Source organism: Drosophila willistoni (assembly GCF_018902025.1).
Source record: "Drosophila willistoni isolate 14030-0811.24 chromosome 2R unlocalized genomic scaffold, UCI_dwil_1.1 Seg167, whole genome shotgun sequence".
Taxonomy (NCBI): Eukaryota; Metazoa; Arthropoda; class Insecta; order Diptera; family Drosophilidae; genus Drosophila; species Drosophila willistoni.
The window spans coordinates 896,333-916,501 of NW_025814050.1; the positions used below are offsets into that span (position 1 = coordinate 896,333).

Genomic DNA, 20,169 nt, shown 5'->3' on the forward strand with positions numbered 1-20,169 from the left:
TATACAGACATTTACCTGGCAAGAATTAGTCCATGACTTTACGACAAAGGGAGCTGACGTGTAAAAGTATTGTACATATTAATAAATGCAAATATTGTACAGCGCGTTTCAAACTGTTAAATGTTTTTGTGCATTAGTGTATTGTAGTACATATGTATATTCTATTGCCAGTGCAACGGAATTAAAAAATAAAATGAAAATCTTGGGCTTGAGCTTCTTAGAAAACCTCACCTCAAGCCTGAAAAATCCAAAATTAAACAAAACAAAAATGGTCAAAAAAATAATAAGAGCAGTTTTTGCCACATCATTAAAACAAAATGTAAAAGAAAATTATTTAAAATGTCCACTCCAATTTTCATTGATGATATCGATAAATTCGAAACCTGCAAGTATCGATAAATTTCTAGCTGCACCGATAGAAAGTGTCGTGACATTAAAAATGAGCGAGTCGATTGACTGCCAGCTGAGTGACAACTACAAAAACTATTAAGTGCCATTGAAGAAAAAAATCAGAAAAAAGTACTAGTTAGAGAATATTGTTTAACATGTTTGTCAATAAAATTGTGGTCTGCACGACATTGCTTCTATTGAGCAGTGCTGGTAAGTAGAAGAGAAAAAGCGGTAATATTTTGTGGAAAACTACGCGACGACCCCTGCACCCGCACCCCTTAAACTGCGACGCAAAAACCTGGAAAGGTCTCTTTGTTCACAACAATTTTGCTGGTTCATCGCAATTTATTTATTTTTTTTTTAATATTTGTTGTCTCTGTTGCACTCACGTAAGCCGTTGTGTTTGTGTGATATGATATATTTATGTATGTATATATGTACATATCTAGAAGGCTTCTGCTGTTGTGGGTTGAAATCCAGAAAAAGTTCAGCAAAGTGCAAAATAATATGTAATCTAGGTTTGGATACTGAACCTTCATTGCAATTCCCTAACAAGATGGTGGATGGAAAATACAGTTTCTTTAATTTCTAATGCTCGCCCCGCTCCACCTCTTATCTAACGGCGCCTACCTGTATGCAAAACTCTCACACGCACACACAAGTACGTTGTACATGGGAGAATGAGCATGAAACGCATTAAACGGTTACCCTTCTGGCCCATTCCACCCATCCCTAAATGCAGCAATCTCTTCCATCCCATGTATACAGCTTGACATTTTTTTTTACTTTCTTTACACACTATTATTATATTTAATTTAAATCGTTATTTCATTTGTTAATTTATTCTCAAACTCTCCACCCACCCATTGGCTTCGTATTTCCCTCCTTATGATGCGGGACGTAGCATAAGGCATCCCCCTCTGATAACTAGCATGGATGGTTCTTTGTCCAAACTGGTTCCTATGCATCAAACGTCAATGGAAGTTTCCAATTACTTGTGGTTTATAGATTTTACAACAAATATTAGCTAATCTTTATCTGCATTAAATACATATGTACATATATGGCTGTACGTACACTAATTCTGAACAAAGACACAAAATGTGGCACAAATGTACATACATATGTATATACATAGATTATGTATTGTTATTATTCCTCGCATTTGTACATACATACATACTTAGATATATATGTACATATACGTATATTTAGTTTTATATTAATGGGTAAATCACAATTCAATATGTTTCAAGTGGCAAAATACATATTTTACTGATAAGAATTCTCTTTTCATTTAGATTCATACACATACAAACAAACATACATATGTACATAACTTTATGCCTACGGATTTTTTAAAAACCGATAGCTAAATCGAATACTGCGTTAGGGTGCCTACAATTGTTTTTGCCAGTTTTCGATAAGGTACATTCCACAAATGCCGCAATTCGTATTAAATGATCAGTTGAGTTGAAGGAAAGGTTTAACTAGTTTTCATCAGTTTTTGTCCACATCTTGTCAATTGGTTGTGATACCAAAACGAACTTTCTTTTTATTCTCAATCAATAAACCACATAAAAAATTTGCTTATGCTGATGTGAGGTGACAGTGTCAGGCTGTACTCAGTGTACTTTGGGGTGATAATTAATTTATACTTATTATAATTTTTTAACTTTGAAATAAACGAAAGAGCTTTAATTTTTTATGCAGAGTAGAGAGACTAAACACATTGTTGCTTCTCTTTGAAGAATTTCGGACTAAATTTGAATACATGTATGTATATATCAATTCAGAGTATATGTACATTCCTTAAATTATCGAAGTTTATTCTTATAACATGCCTCCTGTTGTTGCATGTTCGAGTCATATAAATCCTATTTTAATTTCATTGCATTTTCCTTATTCTTTTTTTTTTTGCTCTTTGAGAAATTGCATTATACATATGTATGTATGTCCGTGAGAGAAAGTCCCGCCCCCATCGTTGTGTTTCCGTCTGTCCAGACAGACGCTTAACTTGCATTTAAAGGTCATCTTTGGAAGACTGTAAAATGGCATTGAACTAGAACGGGTGGTGGCAGCGGCAAGGGTCGGCCGGTGAAATGAATAACCGCAGAGGGCAGAGTCCAGATTACCTATACATATGTGTGTATGAATGTATATGTATATGTGTAGACTAAAACTGCTTTAGCAACAAATTATTAAATTAAAGTTGAGTCATAAAAAAATTCATTGTTTTGGTTTTGTTTTGTTCGTTGCAATTTCGATTCAAGTTTTAAGAAATAACGGGGAACAATAAGGGGGCCGACTAGATAAAATTGTTGACTTGTTTCGCTCAATAACACTTGAGGGATTTTTTATCGGATGATACCCGCATGACGATGGGAATTGCTTCCCTATATATTTATATACATATGTAAATTTCCATTTATATGTATATTTACCAAACAGTATGTATGTACATACATATGTAAATTTATCAATGTATGCCGATTTATTCGTTCATTAAAGTCCCTTTAATTTCTTATTACTCACTCGTTAACTTTTCGGTTTATCAGTTTGTGAAATTAATCTAGAAAATGACTCACGCTTACTTCGACTGAGTTTCGCAATTCGCAAGTAGTAAAAGATTAAAAATCCTTGCCCATAAAGCGCAGGGATGCTAGTCTGAACTCATTTAAGGGTAAAGTAAATACGTTCAGTTCGGTGATATTGTTTGTATTAATTATAATGAGTTGAGGTTATTCATTCACTGAGGCTTTTATTCTATTCTATTAATCAAATGTATGTATAGGTTTTTACCAAATTCTTTTTAGTTTTAGGCCTCTTTTATTAAAATCATTTTGGAACTGGGACTATCTAAAATAAATATTTACAAAATCAGTAAGGTTTATCTAGTCCACCTGAAATCAGTTTTTTGGAATCTACCTAAAGGTTTCAATTGAATTTAAAACTCTAGGAATCCTAGTTAGATAGTGTATCATTATAAATATAAATAATTGACAAATGAATTCAAAATAATTAAATATTTCTTTGTTTAATCTTTTCAGTTCATTCGCAAATATTGTTTGGTCTGAAAAATAATGGACCAACGCCAGCGGCTATCGATGGGCAGGAGGGCTCGCCACCCAATCCATTGTCAAGCAGTAGCAGCACCACCTCAACCACTTCCACAACAACAACGAGTACAGTAAAGCCGAGCTCCTCCACTTCGACCTCCACGTCGACTTCGACTTCGACTTCAACATCAACCAGCACTGAGCCACCAAAGACCACAACCACACCAGCTCCAGTGCCGACCACCACCCACGCTCCCCAACCTTATCCTCAACCAACAGCCGGCACTTGGAATGCCTCCTGTATTCTCCTCACAATGGCCACCCAATTCAACTTCACCTATACGAAGAAGGGTAACTAATATACTTACAAACTGAAATTAGCATTTTATTACAATATTCTTTCAATTTATGTACATAGATGGTAACACCACTTATGGTCTGACCAACATACCTAGCAATGCTACTATTGGCGACCACATCTGCGACTCAAAAACAAGTCAAACGATTGTATTGAGCTGGGGACCTACATCATCTGTACATTCATTCCTGATGCGATTCGAGACAAAGAATTCATCTATTGTGCTAACCCAGATCTATATTACTTTCGCTTTGAACGATGAGGAGTATCCGGATGCAAAGGGTATGTGTGACAATTTCCCGTGCAGAGTGCATGATTTTTCTGTAGGAAAAGTTAAAGATAAGTTTGGAACCGCGGTTTCAATATGAAATGCACAGTTCAGAAATAAGTTTAATACATGTGTGCTTAGCAAATTAATCTTTCTATGTAAGTCATGTAATTAATTTAAAGTAAGGCATTGGTTTAGGATCTTTTTGCTATAGATTTGGAGATTCGAGTCAATTAAGTGTTTTTCTCATTTAATCTTTTATTTACAGCCAACCAGACCATTCAACTGCAGCGTACTCGACAAGATGATTTTAGAACACCAGAAAAAATGTCATATCACTGCACACGTCCCCAGCATTTCAATCTGACCGAGACCTATGGCAGCCAGAATACCATTGGGGTACTTACAATCAGCCAGCTCCAAGTGGAGGCTTTCCGACAGGCTAATGCCACCGGATTCTCCTCCGTTCACGATTGTGACAGTTCTGAGACATCGGATGTGGTTCCAATTGCCGTGGGCATTGCCCTGGTCGCCCTGATCCTTGTCGTTCTCATCTCTTATTTGTGTGCACGTCGTCGATCAACTTCGCGTGGCTATATGAGCTTCTAAACTAAGATCAGTAGGTAACGGGAGCATAGGGACGTAATTAAAGAGAGGACAACGCGGAAGTAGAGAGAATTGTAAGATTGATTTTTGATAATTGGCAAGTACATCATTTATATATATATATGAATATGAATATATATATATATATTCGTTTTCGTTTGCTTTATGCCCAAATTCAGAGTGAAGGAAGAATATCAGAATGGTTTTGTTTATCAAAAATCTAGATAATTGTGTATATGTCTGTGTCCGACTTAAATAAGTGATTGTATTTTCTTTTTTGTTTCGTTAAGACTCATTACGTACATTTTACTCTTTTACTTTTTTGATCAAAAGAGTCGGTTCTTAAATACATAAGAAACAATTTGGAACCATATTATTTTACTCAATCAATAATTCACGTCGCATCCAATGAATGTGCAATGCGAAAAATAAACAGATATGCGAGGAAAAACAGGAAGAGGTGAAAACGAACGACTGGGCTCCTAATTAATAGAAAGACGTTAGTTAACACATTATTTTCCGCTCCCCAAAAATAATAATTATGTAATTGATTTTAAACGATCAATGATATCAGTTAAACCAATAATTAGAACCACAACAAATTTATGTATTATTATTGGCCTTAATCGTGAAATAAAATAATATGATATGAAAAAATCTTCGAGTATATGTATAATTTTATTTGATTTCCATTTAAGTGTTAAATCTATATGACAGCATGTAAAAATTCTTCAAATGGGCAGCAAACTCTCAGCGTTCATCTCAGCATCATCGTCCGAGTCATTGCTCGGCTGAGATCGATAAATTCCAGTGCGAGGACGTTCTGCTGGCGGGCCCAAAGGATCGTATTGTTGCACTGATTTACATGAATACAGATTGCAGATAAGGAGGATTGTGAGTGACAAGTTATTTGGGTCATTAGTTATTTCACTTACCCGAATAAGAACTGGACGAAGTCTTACCAAAATGCTCTTGGCCATTGTAGTTGCTTGTTGCTATGGTGTGAGAAATCTCATTATTCTCCAACAAGCGTTCCTCATTCGATGGTCTTAAAGCTAAAATAAAGCATGCCTATTTCATATTTTGCTCAGAATAAACAAACAAATGGAATACGTACCTCTAATCCGGTTACTGGTGGCGGAGGATAGGCGCTGCTGCTGATAGCGTTGCTCCTGCTGTCTCTCCTGTTGCTGCTTATGGAGCCTAGCATAGTCCAGGGAATACCTTTCGTGTAGTTCGCTCATGCCCAAGGATTTGCTCACCTGCATAAGGGCTCGGACACAGGTCATATTATCTGGGAATCGAGCGTAGATTTTCTCAAACATGCCGAGATATTGTTTGGGTGGTAGATAAGAATTCCGAAAGCAGCTTGCTATGCGCAACATCAAATTTGGATCGTTGGGATCGGCTAGGACAGCGCGTTCGTAATAATACAAAGCCTTCTCCGTGGCCTGAAGTTTTATGTAGTACGATCCAATGGAGCTGGCGATATTGATGTCACTCATATTGATGCGATAGGCCTCATTGTAATATTGATTCGCCTCCTGATGGTCCTGTATTTGCTCATACATCGAGCCAACCTTCTCGAACAAGCGAGAGTCCACGTCCGATGCCGAAATCCCCAGGACCTGGAGGTAGGCCTGAAGGGCACCCGGCGAGGGAGTGGACTTAAAATTTCCGGTTCCCTGACTAAGTCGTCGCTCTTGCAACTTCGCCAACTGATAATAGACATGACTGTGTTGCACCGAATGCGGCACCATCAACTGAGACTTGAGTAGCTCGAACTTTTCCTCAGCCTGCTCGTAGTCCTGCTCGGCTAATGCCACCAAACCCAGATTGTAGTTTGCCTCAAAATTTGTGGGCTGCAATTGCACGGCGCGATGCAACTGCTCTTTGGCTGATGCCAGATTCTGCTTCTGAATTTCCACAATGCTGGCGTTAACCAGGGCTAGAGCATTGGTTTCCAATGCTCCCAACTCCTTCAGTTGATTGAGGCAGTGCGAAGCCATTTCGAGGTTACCAAGCTGTAGGGAATCACTTAAGTAGGTCTAAACTCTTTCCGACTTTTTAAATGTTCCAGCTGAACTTACGTTTATGTAAATGAAACTGAGATTGGTGAGGGCACTAGCCGTCATCGATCCTTCGCTCTTTCGGTCATACATTTGAAGTGTTTCGATGGCCTGATTGACATCGTTTTGCCTTAGATAGACCAGAGCCTTATTCAGCTCCATTTCATTGGCCAGCCATGATAAGTTCGAAGTTCTGATTACCTCAATGCACCAGTTGTAGCCTAAGAGAAATGTGGATAAAATATTGAGCTTGTTGATCGATGTAATCGGTATCTCACCATCGTTATAGTTCTCCTCGATAATAGGTGAAATGAGATCCACAATCATGGTGATGCTACGCTTCTCAACGTTTCTTTTCTGCTTCGTGTAGGTAGCCAACTCGTCAGTCTTTAAGGCCTGTAAAACATACCGACGGCTCCGAGCTTTGCCCGAGCTCTGTGCGGCAGATTCATGGTTTTTGCCATATGTGGCACTACCGCCAGATGGGCCAGTGCCGGCCTCAATAACAGCCACTTCAGCAGCAGTATCGGCATTCGCCTCGTTCTCATCCTGCTCTGCATCCTGGCCGGCTACTGTTTGTCCCTGCAGCTTTATTATATTGTTCTCATTCTCCAAGTCACTGTCACTCTCCGCCGGCTGGACATCACACAAAATGCGAAAAGTATTTTTGATCTTCTCCACATCTCCCATGGCATAGTAACAGAGTAGCAAGTGTATGCCATTCTTAACATCCGCCCGCTCCGACATGATGAACTCAAAACTAGAAGCCGCATCGGCATATTGGCCCATCCGCACGAATAAGACTCCGATATTTTCGGTAATTTTCAACCGCAATTGCTTAAGGTTATTGGGTACGGAGTCCAATGCCATGCGATACATCTTTATGGCCTTTGGATAGATGCCCATTTTGTGATATATGTTGCCCATATTGAGTTTCAGCTGATTGACATGGGGAAACATTTTGTTTTTGGTCATAATGCTGTAGGTGTTAAGCGCCTCAATATGCATCTCATTCTGTTCATATTGCTCAGCCAGATTGAAGAACACCTAAGATAACACAATGGAAATGGGGAATCCAACAAGTTACTACACCTACTTACTGCATAGGTAAGATCAAAATTGTGAAACACATTCTCGCCCTGCTGATCCCGAAATCGATGCAATGTCCGATCCAAGGAGAAAGCTTCTTTGGCTTTGTTTAACGAATCGGAGAGTGAAGATTTGGTTTCGGCCGTCGAAGGCGTCCTACGAGCAGCCAGCACTATGGACGACTCCAGAAGTTTGACTATCTTTGCCTCTAGATTCTTGTATTTGATTTGAGGACTGTAAAGGAATTGCTAGTCATTGATTCGGTACAAAAGAATGTCCCTGTCTTGTCCAACTCACTTGACCTCCTTGGCTGCATCTATGGAGGCGTTAGCCGATGAGAGCGTCTGTTGCTTGGCCTTCTCTAGGAAGAACTGATCGAATTTTTGTCCAGCAGAGCCCGCACTGTTATTAGCCGCGTAACCCACAGCCCTCACAGCGGTAGAGGGTCTGGCCAAAGAGGTTTTGTCAGCACCTCCTCGACTGCTAACCAGATTGCCTCGCTTTTGGAAGAGTCGATTTCAATTGAAATTGCTGGATAAGGCTTTTCGCGTTATCTTACCGAAAAGAGCTGTGATGTAGGAGGTCTTGGTCTACCAGCCGCCGTTGGTGGTGGAGGTGGAACCGACTCACTAGGATTCCCAACAATTTTATCCTTGGCACTCATTTGGAAAAATATCAACTTTGCTTTACTGACCAATAAAGAAAACAAGTATTGTCTACAAGGGGTTGCTCAATGTTTTGGTGCAACGTTGCCATGGAAATTCTGAAAAACAATTTCAAAGACCCCTTTTCAACAACACGGTGGTTGGCGCGTTAATAAGCGAACTATTTGGCCCATGAAAGACTCCCTTGTTCGAGTTTTAAGTTTCTCTGATCCTCTATGACAGCAATAGGTCCCCAAAATTTACATAACTTACCCAACGTAGCAACTGATTATTAGAGTGTCATGTGTTACTCCTTTGGAAAGGTTTACATTTTGCCTCCATCTGATTATGAATCCTATATGCAATATCGACATAGACAGTATGGAATGCCAGAAATGGATGATTGATGTATATAATAGATGTCGCCAGCTCTTTAACCTTGAGCCGGTGGATCCATTTAAGGCGTGGTGGCATGATGATACGCCGTCAGTGTACAAATCCGATGTCCAAACCATGACTGCATACGATTGTCATAAACTGAAACGAGATCTCGGGCGTGAAGTAGCAGAGGTGATTCCCAGGCCACACTTGACCATGGAAAACCGCCCTCTAGGAGACATAGTTTCTCTTTTGTGGTTCCTAGTACTGGTCTTAATAGTTGTTATCATTATCATTATCATGTGCGGGTGTTGTCAATGTGGTAAAGACTCTGAAGAGTTCGCAAAGGAACCAGAGAACCCACCAGAAGAAGGAAAGTCACCAACACCAATCGAAGAGAAAAAGAAACAAAAGAAAAAGCACACCGTCAAGGGTTGGATGCGTCATAGATGTCGTCCCATATTTGTTCACAGTGAATCAGCATTGGAGCGACAGAGATCTAAGCGGCAGCAGGAAGATCGCGCTCATGCGGCGCATACCCAAAAAAAGATAAAGAAATGGACAGTGGAGCGACAGCACGCTGCTGAGGAAGCTAAACAACAAGAAATATCGAGAGAAGAAGGGGAAAACAAAGTTTAAATCAGCCAACAAAAAAGAATTGATAAACAATGTTTCCGGAAGAAAATTGAATATATAAAATTTCATCAATCCTCGAAAGAATAGGATCATCTTCATGTGGCCAAAGTGTCAAACGACCACAAAAAAGTAAAACATCGTTACGGTTTTGTTTTTTGGATTGTTTTAAACAATTTTGTTGGATATCATTCTTGGTGGGTTGAAATTTCGCTTGTTTATCCCACATATGTAGATCGGAGACAGCTTGTTGATGTTCATCCTTATCACAATACACCTGAAGTGCAGATGGCACTCACAGGGATAGATTGATAAGAAGCCGGTGCTCACTCGCCAGACATCTGTGACCTGTCTAAAAAAAAGAATTAGCCAAACGAGAGATAATGTCAGAACAAATGATAATTATAGTATTCAATTTGTATTACCACTTTAAAAATTGACCTGAGCTGTTGTTGCTTAGACTTTAGCTAACAGATTTTATTCATCGGGACAGTTTTCATTATAAATATTAATCTTTATTTGTTTTATTGAATCACAATGAATATTGCTCTCTTAGAGTTAATTTGTTATCAAAATTTGTTCTTTAGCACTCCAAATGATATTTGTAAGCAATTTGTACATTTATAAAAAAGACTTATATATTAAAATACAAATTGTTCAGCGTCTAGGATTCATTTGTAGTTCTTCACTAAATTAAATACAAGCCACTAAAAATGTGCGTACTGTAAAGTTGTTCTTCGTTTAAAAATCATTTTGGTTTGTAAGGCTAAAATTTGTAAGTCACTTCTTTGGTTTCTTGATTGCATACAGCGCCTAAAGTACAGTATTTTGTTTTAATGCGATGAAATGTATTTGAAAATGTCTTTTTTTCATGTATACCTATAAAAAGTTAACCTTTATAACAAGCTAGTGCTCAATGTCTGTATATATTGTATAAAAGGCTCACTCGAACTGTTTTGTTTCTTTTTTTGTTAGGATTTAAAGCGAGATCAAAAATATAACAACAAATTTAAAACTTAACATGCAAATATGCTTAACAAACATTCTTTTTTTTTATAGGCATCAGTAGCTATCTTAAAAATCTTATCGTTTAAACCGTGTTGTGCAAAAAATATAATTTTAGTTTAGCTTTAGTTAAGGTTAAGGCTGCTTTGGTCCAGGATTATGTTCCCATATATACAGTCGTCCACTTGGGGGTAGCAAAGCTAAGTGAGTTTCTTGGCCCATTTCATGTCGTCATCGCGTGGCTTGAGACCCGTAAAGTGCTCTATAATCAGCTCAAAAGTCGACCAGAATCTGCATTACAATAAGTTAATTACAATTTGGGCATAAATATGTATATTTTTCAACGAACCGTAATCTTTCTAGTGGCCAATTCAACCAGCCCGTAGTTATACAAAAGTAAGTTTCGTGCGGAGCCACATGATGAATGCGATGATGTTTGCGGGGCAGAATAATGTGACAACTCTGTAGGAACAGCACCCATCTGGGAAGTCCCCAATAGGTGTGGGACCATTTGTGAATCTGAGATGGAAAACCAATTCAATCTATAAAATCATGACACTATGAATGCGATTTATTGCTTACCTGATTTGTCATGACCACAAATATGGAGCAAAGAAACACATACGATATCCACCCAAAATTAAGTTGAATCTCAATCGACGATTTGGCATAGAAATAATGGGCCAAATAGCCTAAGATTGGAATGCCAACCATGAAATTATCGCCGTTCGTTTCAATGAAATCGTGCCTTGTGATTGATGTGGGATCTAGATGATGCTCCCGAAAAGGACGTAGAAAATTCTGCAAAAGATGGATTAATTTAGTAATTATGGATTTTAATTCAAAACGTATCCAATCCACCTTTCCTATCAGCGGCAACTCCACAGAGCCCCACGTATCCGCAGCCCAGTGCACTACACCAGAGGCGAAATCGGCTGTAATGATGCCACACAATGCCGAGACGAAGGCCACACTGATGCGTTCCCAGCGCATGTGTTTGAGTATCAATGTCAAATTTATGATCATCAGGCCAATACACGTGTAGACGCAAATAATTTCCTGAGCTCGTTTACCTGCAGTACATTTATAAAATAAACTTTAGATAACCCAACAATTTTCAGGTCGTCGATCAAAAAATCGATGACAAATTGCATGAAGTGAGTAAGTCGTCGCGCCGACTTCGGTATACCATCCACGAGGTGAACAAATATTTTAAATTTTGAACACCAAATGCATGTCTATTAAATTCGTTTTACATGTCTCATAGCATATGCTATCTCGCTTACTCTACCACCGTAACACCGTAGGTATTACAGAAGTCTAAGTATCAAATTTAGCGACTCTAGCTCTTACAGTTTCCGAGATCTACATAAGTGTTCAGACGGACTAGATCGACTCGGCTGTTTCACCCAATGGGTGTATGGTATAATTAACTAATTGTAAATCGTCGCGCCAACTTTGGTATACCATGCACCAAGGCGTCTGTTGTCAATTCGTCTGTCCCAAGTTTATATCATATGTATGGACGGACAGATAGACCAAGGGACCGACCAACATGGCTAGATCGACTCGAATCTTGATGGCGATCAATAATAAAACCAATTATATCAGTCTATGGGTGCACAGTATAATTATAATTAAAACAGTACCAAACAGTAAAGTGCTTGCCCTCTTTTTAAAGATAAGTGGGTACAATTGATAAAATCCCCACACATTTTTTCGGAAATCAGCGATCAATAGATTATAAAAATAACATTGGGGAGCTCTTAATTATTTTTAAGGCTTCTTTCTCAAATTGAGTCACAATAAAACACATTTCATTCTGACTTTGATTTGAATTTGTGGTTCATGTTTTCTTGTTGGGGGCAAAAAATACTCACCTGGACTGTACAGCGAGGCCAATTCCTGTGCACCCTTGTTCTGAGGGCCCCAACGTGGAGATGTTGTGGTTGCTGCGGCTGTTGTCGTATTCTTGGTTGTAGTGGCCTCCGCTGCTACCACTGCGTTGTGGCATTCCATGGAGGGATCCTCTTCTGTTGTTGTGGGCGCTGAGTTGCCATTTGGATCATCCTCGTACATGGAATTCGCCAGGATTTCCTTATCACTCTTGGCTGCCATTGTCTGCAAGGGAAAGAGAGCAACTACGTTAGAATGGACAACCTCAAAGCCTTGACAGCTGTCCCCGAATGAAAACCCTGGGTTGAATTCAATGTCAGGCCACCAATTTCGTCTGTGTGAACTTGTCCAGATGTATTTTTACCTCGAACCCTTTTGCATAATTAAACAATTTGATGGGAAAAACCCAAGGTGAAGACACGGAGCAACAATGATTTAAAGACTTCTTTAAACGCTCTTTAAAGTTTCCAGGCAACGGGGAAACATCTCATTGACCTCTGCAGATGTTGATGTCATTACCTTGAGACTGCACTAAACTGACTGCTTTTATACCATCGCTCGAAGCGTGTCACGCAATATTTCGGGATCGTGGAAAAGGTGTCCCCATAGAACTATGGAACCGCAGGAACCTAAATGAGCTGTCATTTTTGGAGGCGCGGCTTAAAGCTACCTTAATTAGGCAAATTGGTATTTAAATTGTGTTGTAAATGGTGGAGCATGGTAGAGTTCTCTGTTCTCTTTGAGGTAGGTTGAGGAAATTGTGGAAATAATATATATGTATATGAACAAATTCCTGCGCTTCGATGGAAAATTTTGTTGTGGCAACATGAGTAGTAAACATAAACTGTGCATTATTAGGCTGAGGACTATTGGAATTTATTATTTGCGTTTATCGCACTAGCAAAAGGACTTAAAAGACTGTAGGTGGGGAAAAAGGTTCCCCCTTGACGCCTTTTCTTAAGACTCCTTAAATATTCTCATAATAGTTAGACACTGAGTTAAAAGGAATTCCTTAATGATAATTAATAATTAATGAACGGCTTACTTTTTATGTAATTATATTAATTATGTCGATTAGAATAGGAAATTTTAGCTTAATTATAACTATTGGGAGGTCGGACCCCCATTTCGTGTGTTGATGTGAAAACACATTAATCAAAAAACTGGGCAATCGACTTATGTATTGGAAAAATGAATGAAAATGGAACTGACAGGCACGCGTTGGCTTCTCACACGTAATGGTTATGCGAAGGACATGAATATGGGGGAAACGAACCCCATAATCTAACGGTGTGTAATTCTCCCACAAATAGAAGTAAAGAACGCAAACACATCCCCCATGACGTGCAACAGCACAGGATAAACAAACTAGAAAGGACAAAAAAAACATTTTCACAAATAAAACGGTGATTCAAATTTCAGAAATACATACAAACATACATACGTAAATGCCAAGTAAAGAAAGTGTGGGCAGGAAATATCAGAGAAAGGAGAAATTTTAGTTTCGACTTGGGTGACGCCTTTCCAGATCCTACCAAATGTCCTGCGCCCTTTGCCATAGAGCATTTGCATTGTAATACAAAGTTGGTACAGATAAATCGACAAATGCACAAATTCAATTCAGAATTGTTCCTTAACAATTGCAGAATTAATTGTCTACATGGAAAACTTGTCACAATTCACTTAATCAGCTGTTTCTCGATTATTTAGGTGGGAATTCCTACGCCCTACCATAAAACTGATACGCTCCCTAATAAACTGAACAAAAATGTAAAGGTTTTGCTTGGCTCACCATGAAGCTATTCAAGAACCTGTATGTAACAACGAGTTACAATTGTATTTGTTAAAGCGATGACATAATGTATGTAATTATTTTATACAAAAATTACACATTGCTCATATGGAATGCATTTTAAGAGTAGCCCGTAACCACTAAGTTCCATATATCTAAATATCATCTATGCGATATCTCAAGACGAATATCTGTAAAATTGGCTGTAGGTACTTAAAATGGATTATTTGCAATGTTAAATTATTCAAAAACTAAGATAAAGCTCTATAATCTTCTAAATAAGTTTCTATAATCTTCTAAGTAAGTTTTTCCAAATTATTGTAGCCACCTAATTAGAGATTATAAACACACACAGTAAAAGCGTTTTAAACTTTTTGATTTCTAGAGTATTTCGGTGGTCGATCAAGCCCTAATGGGAATACGTTTTGTTTGTACGGCCCAACAGGTATTAATTTTAGCACAACATAACGACGATTTTCGTTCGTATTTGTGTGAGAAAGGCGCCAAAGGTAAATAACAATTTATTACACGAAATGCGTGAAGAGACACTCCAAAACTTTCGTGCTGCACCCTCGACACCCTTTCGCCCTGGTGAAGGATGCCACGAATGACGCTGTTTTTTTTCATTTACTATTTTTTGTTTTTAATGTGTTTACGTTGGCTTTACTCAGCAGTATTTATAGCATTCAGGTTTTACTGTTGTTTTTGGTCGTTTTGCAAATTGATAACAAAATTCTAATGTGTGACTTGCATACACACACAGATGTACAAATGTATGTATGTACATGGTGCACGCCTGCCCGCCCGTGTTTCTCATCGCCCCCGACCGCTCTATTTATAAAAACAAAAAAAGCTTGCTACAACACCCGTGTGACAATTTGACTCACCTTTATAGCAAGTAACGGTATTTCTTGAGGCCGTTATTGTTGCTAGTGGCAGCAGCGAGTCCTGCAAAGAAAAAAGGAAGTAGCTTGAACTAATGTACGAATGTAAATAGGCAAATGTGTAGGCCTATTTTACATTAAAACAATTAAAAACCAAATGACCCATCTATGTATGTCTAGCCAAAATATTGATTAAAGCCAAAGAAAATTTCAGGCATGCACGCAAAGCAAATGGGCAACTGATCCTAAAACTAACTGGAATACTACACACGCTGAGCTTCGTCCACGACTCCTTCTAACGGGGCAAGAAAGTAAATAAACACTGTTTTTATTCACGTGATTTAATGCTCTGCCCCCACCACTACAACAACAGCACAACAAACACCCAGACGACGAATCTCGCGAGAGCGTCTGCGACCACAACACTTTGACCGTGCACTTCCGCCTCGCCAAAGAAACTAAAGAACCTACATAAATCGGCGGTCGGTGTATGCGAATGGATGTGGGTGGATGCCCATTGAGCTTTTGCAGGTGTTTGCGCATACTCACGGTTTCAATTCGTAGCTTCAATGGTTTCTCAGTTTTCAATATTCTTTTGTGCAAGAAAATTTAATGAAAAATTTAGACAACTAAAGACAAGCATGACTAATTTGTAAATGTATCTTTAAGTTATTCATTAGATTGCCTACACCTTGTAACGGAATAGTGCTAAGGGCCTCTAATCGAAAGTAAATGTTTGCCATCGATAGCAAATTGAGGCAACGATAACTTGTCATCTGTTATCAGCTGTTCCTGTCGGCAGTAGCTTGTTACCTCACAGCAATTTATTAGAAATTTTGACATAAAATGTTGCCGATGGCACGAAGTATTCTCAATGGACTCGTCCAGATAACTCGGAGTAGCCGCGGCGCTGCCTTTCATACATCCAGCTTAATGGGATGTAAAGCTGCTGATACTGAAAGTAATAACACTGGAGACAATGCGGATACGGATGCCGATGCCACCGAATCGAGCACACAAAGCTCCGTTCCAGATGTCAATGATCGCACAAAAGTTATTCCTGTAGAGTCGTCGATACGGTATCTGAAGAGTGCGGCATATAAGCAAACCTATGGCGATGGTTTCGTATGGTCGCAATACCGGTAAGGACGAAAACTATCCCAACTGAAATCAATTATTGTAATGAACTTTTGCTCTCCATCAGGCGTAACCACAAAGGTATGTATGCCCCACGTAAGACACGGAAGACATGCATACGCCAAGGCAAAATCTCCACTGGTAATCCCTGCCCCATTTGCCGGGATGAATATCTGGTATTAGATCATCGCAATACGGAACTGATTGATCAATTCATATCCCCACACAGTGGTGAGGTTTTGAGCTATTCGAAAACGGGTCTGTGCCAGAAGAGTCATTTGCGCTTGTTGGTTGCCGTCCAACGGGCTCGTGATTACGGTCTACTCACCTATGATGTACCATTCAGAGAATACGATTACAGCGAGTACTACGGCCAACCAAAACAGAAACAACAAAAGTCTTGAAATGTGAACAAAAAAAAACTTCATTAATTTTCTTTATTAAAAAATATGAATAACGCTTTACTTTTGATCGATTAATTTTGGATTTTGTCACTAGCGTTAAATATAAAAGTAAAATCGGTTTTAGAAAAATTCGAAATGAAAATTGTAATTTTATTAACAAAATTAATTGAACAGCATTCATAATCAACATATATGTAAATGTATACATTAACATTGTTCCAGTGACTTAAATCTAGAACTAATTACAGATTAGTAAATGGGGAAATCTGGATCCACTTTTCTAGTCCAGGCATGGAGCCCTCCAATCAGGTCACGAATGGAATGGTCGGGAAAGCGGTTTCTCATATGCTGAACGGCAATTTGTGAGTCATTACCGCGCCGACAAAGCACTATAATGGGCAAATCTTTGTTTTGCAACTCTACGGCGAAACGCTTCAGATAACTATCATCCAGAACCTCCGCCAAAGGCAAATTAATCGCATTGGTGGATAGTTGGCAAATTTCGAATTCTGCTGTTGACCGAACATCGAACAGTAGATGTGGCTGGGATTCCAGTTTGTCATGGTATGTTTGGACATCAAGGCGCTGGTCGGACTCAAGCAGCTGCAAAGGATGATCCTTGTCAGTGGCGTGCATACCACAAAACAATTCGTAGTCAATGAGGTCGGTGATCAGCGGTTGAGAAGAGCATGCATGGCAATTGGAACGCTTAGAGCGGATGCGAATGTTACGGAACTGCCCTGTGGTGCCGTCAAATATAAGCATTCGTCCGGCCAGAACTTCACCCAGACCACCCACTATAATTTTAATAGTCTCCAACGCTTGTAAACTGCCAATGACTCCTGTGACAGCGCCCAAGACGCCTCCATCGCCGCAATTGGTCACTGCCTCAGGTGGTGGGGGCACCGGATATATGCAACGATAGCAAGGCCCCTGAGCTCCATAGTTATAGACTGTCAGCTGACCGTCCATTTTAAGGGCACTGCCTGAGACTAGAGGTTTGCGGAAAATCACACAAGCATCGTTAAGTAGGTATCTAGTGGCCACATTGTCGCTGCAGTCCAGGACCACATCGTAGGAGCGCATTATGTTTGAGGCATTGTGGCTATTTATCAACTCGCTATGACAATGTATCCTGCAACTCGGGTTTAATTCGAGAAGCGCAATCCTCGCAGACTCCGTCTTGGCCATCCCACAACGTGCCTCTGTATGAAGAGTCTGACGATGAAAGTTGCTACGCTCCACCTGATCATAGTCTATCAGGCCCAGGTAGCCCACGCCTGCAGCTGCCAGATACTGAGCCGCTGGACAACCCAATCCACCCATGCCCACTATGAGAACAGAACTATTCTTCAGCCTCAGTTGGCCTTGCACACCAAAATTTGGCAGAATAAGTTGCCGGCTGTAGCGTGCTATGTCATCATTGGTGAGTTGAGTCTGTATCGTTCCAGTGTTCCTCTCGCCGCCTTCATCAGCAAGTCCATCTCCATTCCCGCCACCATTTGCCAGTGCTTCCTCCAGTTCACGTAGACTCTGTTCTTTCTTGCAAATTGCAGATCGAAGATCGGCTATTTCCTGTCTGAGTCTTGATCGTTCGTTCCGCAATGCCTCAACTCCTAGCATTTTGTCTGAACTCTGCGTATTTAAAAACAAAAACAATTCCAAGAAAAAGTTGGGATTTTTTGCCACTATTTACACAAATAGTGGTACATCGTGTACCACTATTTACATCGAGTCTCTTAAACAGACTTTCCTCAGACATGTTGAACAGTGTGATCTGTTTCTGTGCGCTACGATTAAAATAAAAAATAATATTTATTAAAACATAATTTAATTTTTTATATACAGCATACAATGGCACACACACACATTTTAAATATGTGCAATTTCTGGAATTCAATTAATCAACAGGTTTAAAACACGCGCGGGCTCGATTTACCGCGTACAGGGATTTCTTTGCCTTTTACTGGGGCATCACTTCCTTATACTGGTTTTAATTATTTTAGACTTTGCGCCAACCCAGGCATATAGCAAATAGACTTTCATATAAAATATTCGCTTTTATCCTGATTTTGCGTATTATAAAATTAAAAAGTAAAAATTTGTCGCGCGAGAGAGTAGTACAAGTTATTCAATTTGATAAGATATAAAAAATTATGTTGAAATTGTATGCAATTTGGGGTCAATTGAAATTCTGAATTCGGCGAGGCCGTTTTACGACACTAACTTACATTAATACAATATTTTTTCCCTTAAAATAGGAAAGAAGTTTAATTAAATGTCTCGTCGAATGATATTTCAACATCAGATACAAATTAGACAATATTCAGTTCCGAAAAATAGGGGAAAAAAAGGTAAAAATCAAAAAATTAATTACACAGTCGGCATAAATATTTTGACGAAATCGTTTTGAGACTAGTTAAGCTTTAATCACAGTGCATACTAAAACAAAGAATCCATAAAGTTTAAGCGATCCTGCCCAATCATACTCATTGCAGCTCTCAGATCTGTATGTTTTTTTGACGATAGTACGTTTTTTTTATTTATTACAGGCGTTTGGCTCGCAGTTTGGCCTAAATCCTGTATTTTAGCTTGGTCTGGAATTAATAAACAAAGTGTTTTGTAATACATGATATTTTGATTGTATTGAAATAAGTACACATAGGTCTAATTGAAAACACCTACTTAACGGAGGATGGAGCATACGGTTCCATTGTCTTTTTCGAATATCTGATGGATGGAGTCTTTTTAATCTTCTCCTTGTTTAATCATTGACAAGCTCGTTTGCCATTAGGGTGTTGTAGTAACTTGTCATGGTGCCTCCCTACCATTTTGCTGGCAATCGAAGCAATGTAAGGAATGTCCAGATCGCAGTGTAATGTGCTTCCTCGTACACACCAGGGTGCGTCTGTCATGGTGCGCAAGGCCATATTTTGCTTGACTTGCAGGCGTTTTATTTGGCTGTGTAATGCTGTCCCCCAAATTTGTCTACCATAGCTCCATGTAAGTACAATTACAATTATACAGGGCCAATTTCCATCTCTGGCTTAAGCCGCTTTTATAATGCAGACACTAGTCTAGTTTGGTCATTCTGTAGTTGTGCTTCTTTACTAGTGTAGTTATGTGGGGTTTCCAAGTTAGTCTTCTATCAATGGTCATTCCCAGATATGTCGCTTGCCTTGTTTTTGGCATTGGGAGTCCTTTGTTAAATACTTCGTGGCAGTTTTCTCTACGTAGAGTGAATGTAACGCTTTGGGATTTATTTGTGTTAATTCCGATTCTCCAATGTCTGGCCCATTCTTGGAACTTATTTAGATAATCTTGAAGCTTGGGAGTGCAGTGATATGGACACTGTGATCTTACCAACACAGCAGTGTCGTCGGCAAACGCTGCCAAGAGCATGTCTGTTTCGATTGTACTAAGTTCATCGTTGGGCTTAGGTATGTCGGCTGTGTAGTTGGTGTATAAGATCGGCCCAAGAACACTGCCCTGCGGAACACCGGCATTCACACTGCGTGTCAATGATAAGGTTTTATCAATTGACACCTGGAAGGTTC

The 20,169-nt window shown here is 39.3% G+C and overlaps 6 protein-coding genes across 9 annotated transcripts; 3 read left to right on the forward strand and 3 right to left on the reverse strand.

Annotated features, from left to right (window-relative positions):
• Positions 1 to 438: 438 nt before the first annotated feature.
• On the forward strand, positions 439 to 5,338 carry LOC6646787 (lysosome-associated membrane glycoprotein 1). Its single transcript, XM_002069376.3, has 4 exons — positions 439 to 600; positions 3,441 to 3,800; positions 3,868 to 4,089; positions 4,344 to 5,338. Exons 1-4 carry the CDS (start codon positions 546 to 548, stop codon positions 4,682 to 4,684), a joined length of 978 nt encoding a protein of 325 aa, XP_002069412.1. The 5' UTR covers positions 439 to 545; the 3' UTR covers positions 4,685 to 5,338.
• A 2-nt stretch (positions 5,339 to 5,340) lies between these two features.
• LOC6646788 (intraflagellar transport protein 88 homolog) lies at positions 5,341 to 8,503 on the reverse strand. The gene is made up of 8 exons (XM_047010909.1): positions 8,399 to 8,503; positions 8,137 to 8,339; positions 7,851 to 8,073; positions 7,029 to 7,797; positions 6,772 to 6,971; positions 5,799 to 6,705; positions 5,617 to 5,736; positions 5,341 to 5,537 (listed from the first exon to the last, which is right to left on the reverse strand). The coding sequence occupies exons 1-8, from the start codon at positions 8,501 to 8,503 to the stop codon at positions 5,413 to 5,415; spliced, it is 2,652 nt and encodes an 883-aa protein (XP_046866865.1). The 3' UTR covers positions 5,341 to 5,412.
• Positions 8,504 to 8,793: 290 nt separating this feature from the next.
• LOC6646747 lies at positions 8,794 to 10,086 on the forward strand. The gene has a single exon (XM_002069378.4). The coding sequence runs from the start codon at positions 8,832 to 8,834 to the stop codon at positions 9,498 to 9,500; it is 669 nt and encodes a 222-aa protein (XP_002069414.2). The 5' UTR covers positions 8,794 to 8,831; the 3' UTR covers positions 9,501 to 10,086.
• A 424-nt stretch (positions 10,087 to 10,510) lies between these two features.
• Positions 10,511 to 15,732, reverse strand: LOC6646748 (plasmanylethanolamine desaturase). 4 transcript variants are annotated; one of them, XM_023178177.2, is made up of 7 exons: positions 15,621 to 15,732; positions 15,075 to 15,135; positions 12,380 to 12,620; positions 11,361 to 11,572; positions 11,082 to 11,300; positions 10,849 to 11,018; positions 10,511 to 10,790 (listed from the first exon to the last, which is right to left on the reverse strand). In XM_023178177.2, exons 3-7 carry the CDS (start codon positions 12,615 to 12,617, stop codon positions 10,700 to 10,702), a joined length of 930 nt encoding a protein of 309 aa, XP_023033945.1. In that variant the 5' UTR covers positions 12,618 to 12,620; positions 15,075 to 15,135; positions 15,621 to 15,732; the 3' UTR covers positions 10,511 to 10,699. The 4 variants fall into 4 exon arrangements, with proteins under 4 accessions (XP_023033945.1, XP_023033944.1, XP_002069415.1 ...); XM_023178176.2 differs by lacking the exon at positions 15,621 to 15,732 and adding an exon at positions 15,343 to 15,505; XM_002069379.4 differs by lacking the exon at positions 15,621 to 15,732 and adding an exon at positions 15,328 to 15,505.
• Positions 15,733 to 15,837: 105 nt separating this feature from the next.
• LOC6646749 (28S ribosomal protein S18b, mitochondrial) lies at positions 15,838 to 16,748 on the forward strand. The gene is made up of 2 exons (XM_002069380.3): positions 15,838 to 16,213; positions 16,276 to 16,748. Exons 1-2 carry the CDS (start codon positions 15,918 to 15,920, stop codon positions 16,610 to 16,612), a joined length of 633 nt encoding a protein of 210 aa, XP_002069416.1. The 5' UTR covers positions 15,838 to 15,917; the 3' UTR covers positions 16,613 to 16,748.
• On the reverse strand, positions 16,737 to 18,268 carry LOC6646750 (adenylyltransferase and sulfurtransferase MOCS3). Its single transcript, XM_002069381.3, has one exon. It carries the CDS (start codon positions 18,233 to 18,235, stop codon positions 16,862 to 16,864), a length of 1,374 nt encoding a protein of 457 aa, XP_002069417.1. The 5' UTR covers positions 18,236 to 18,268; the 3' UTR covers positions 16,737 to 16,861.
• Between the last annotated feature and the right edge of the window lie 1,901 nt (positions 18,269 to 20,169).

Bases quoted from the DNA above. Each gene is read 5' to 3' on its own strand.
- LOC6646750 (XM_002069381.3), bottom strand. From the start codon at position 18,235: ATGCTAGGAGTTGAGGCATTGCGGAACGAACGATCAAGACTCAGACAG.
- LOC6646788 (XM_047010909.1), bottom strand. From the start codon at position 8,503: ATGAGTGCCAAGGATAAAATTGTTGGGAATCCTAGTGAGTCGGTTCCA. The intron at 8,074-8,136 runs GTGAGTTGGACA...ATTCCTTTACAG, and splicing joins GATGCAGCCAAGGAGGTCAA to TCCTCAAATCAAATACAAGA. The intron at 5,737-5,798 runs GTACGTATTCCA...GCTTTATTTTAG, and splicing joins CACCAGTAACCGGATTAGAG to CTTTAAGACCATCGAATGAG.
- LOC6646747 (XM_002069378.4), top strand. From the start codon at position 8,832: ATGAATCCTATATGCAATATCGACATAGACAGTATGGAATGCCAGAAA.
- LOC6646748 (XM_015177541.3), bottom strand. From the start codon at position 12,617: ATGGCAGCCAAGAGTGATAAGGAAATCCTGGCGAATTCCATGTACGAG. The intron at 11,573-12,379 runs GTGAGTATTTTT...AATGTACTGCAG, and splicing joins GGCCTCGCTGTACAGTCCAG to GTAAACGAGCTCAGGAAATT. The intron at 11,019-11,081 runs GTAAGCAATAAA...TTTCCATCTCAG, and splicing joins TTGTGGTCATGACAAATCAG to ATTCACAAATGGTCCCACAC.
- LOC6646749 (XM_002069380.3), top strand. From the start codon at position 15,918: ATGTTGCCGATGGCACGAAGTATTCTCAATGGACTCGTCCAGATAACT. The intron at 16,214-16,275 runs GTAAGGACGAAA...GCTCTCCATCAG, and splicing joins TTCGTATGGTCGCAATACCG to GCGTAACCACAAAGGTATGT.
- LOC6646787 (XM_002069376.3), top strand. From the start codon at position 546: ATGTTTGTCAATAAAATTGTGGTCTGCACGACATTGCTTCTATTGAGC. The intron at 601-3,440 runs GTAAGTAGAAGA...TAATCTTTTCAG, and splicing joins GCTTCTATTGAGCAGTGCTG to TTCATTCGCAAATATTGTTT. The intron at 3,801-3,867 runs GTAACTAATATA...TTATGTACATAG, and splicing joins CTTCACCTATACGAAGAAGG to ATGGTAACACCACTTATGGT.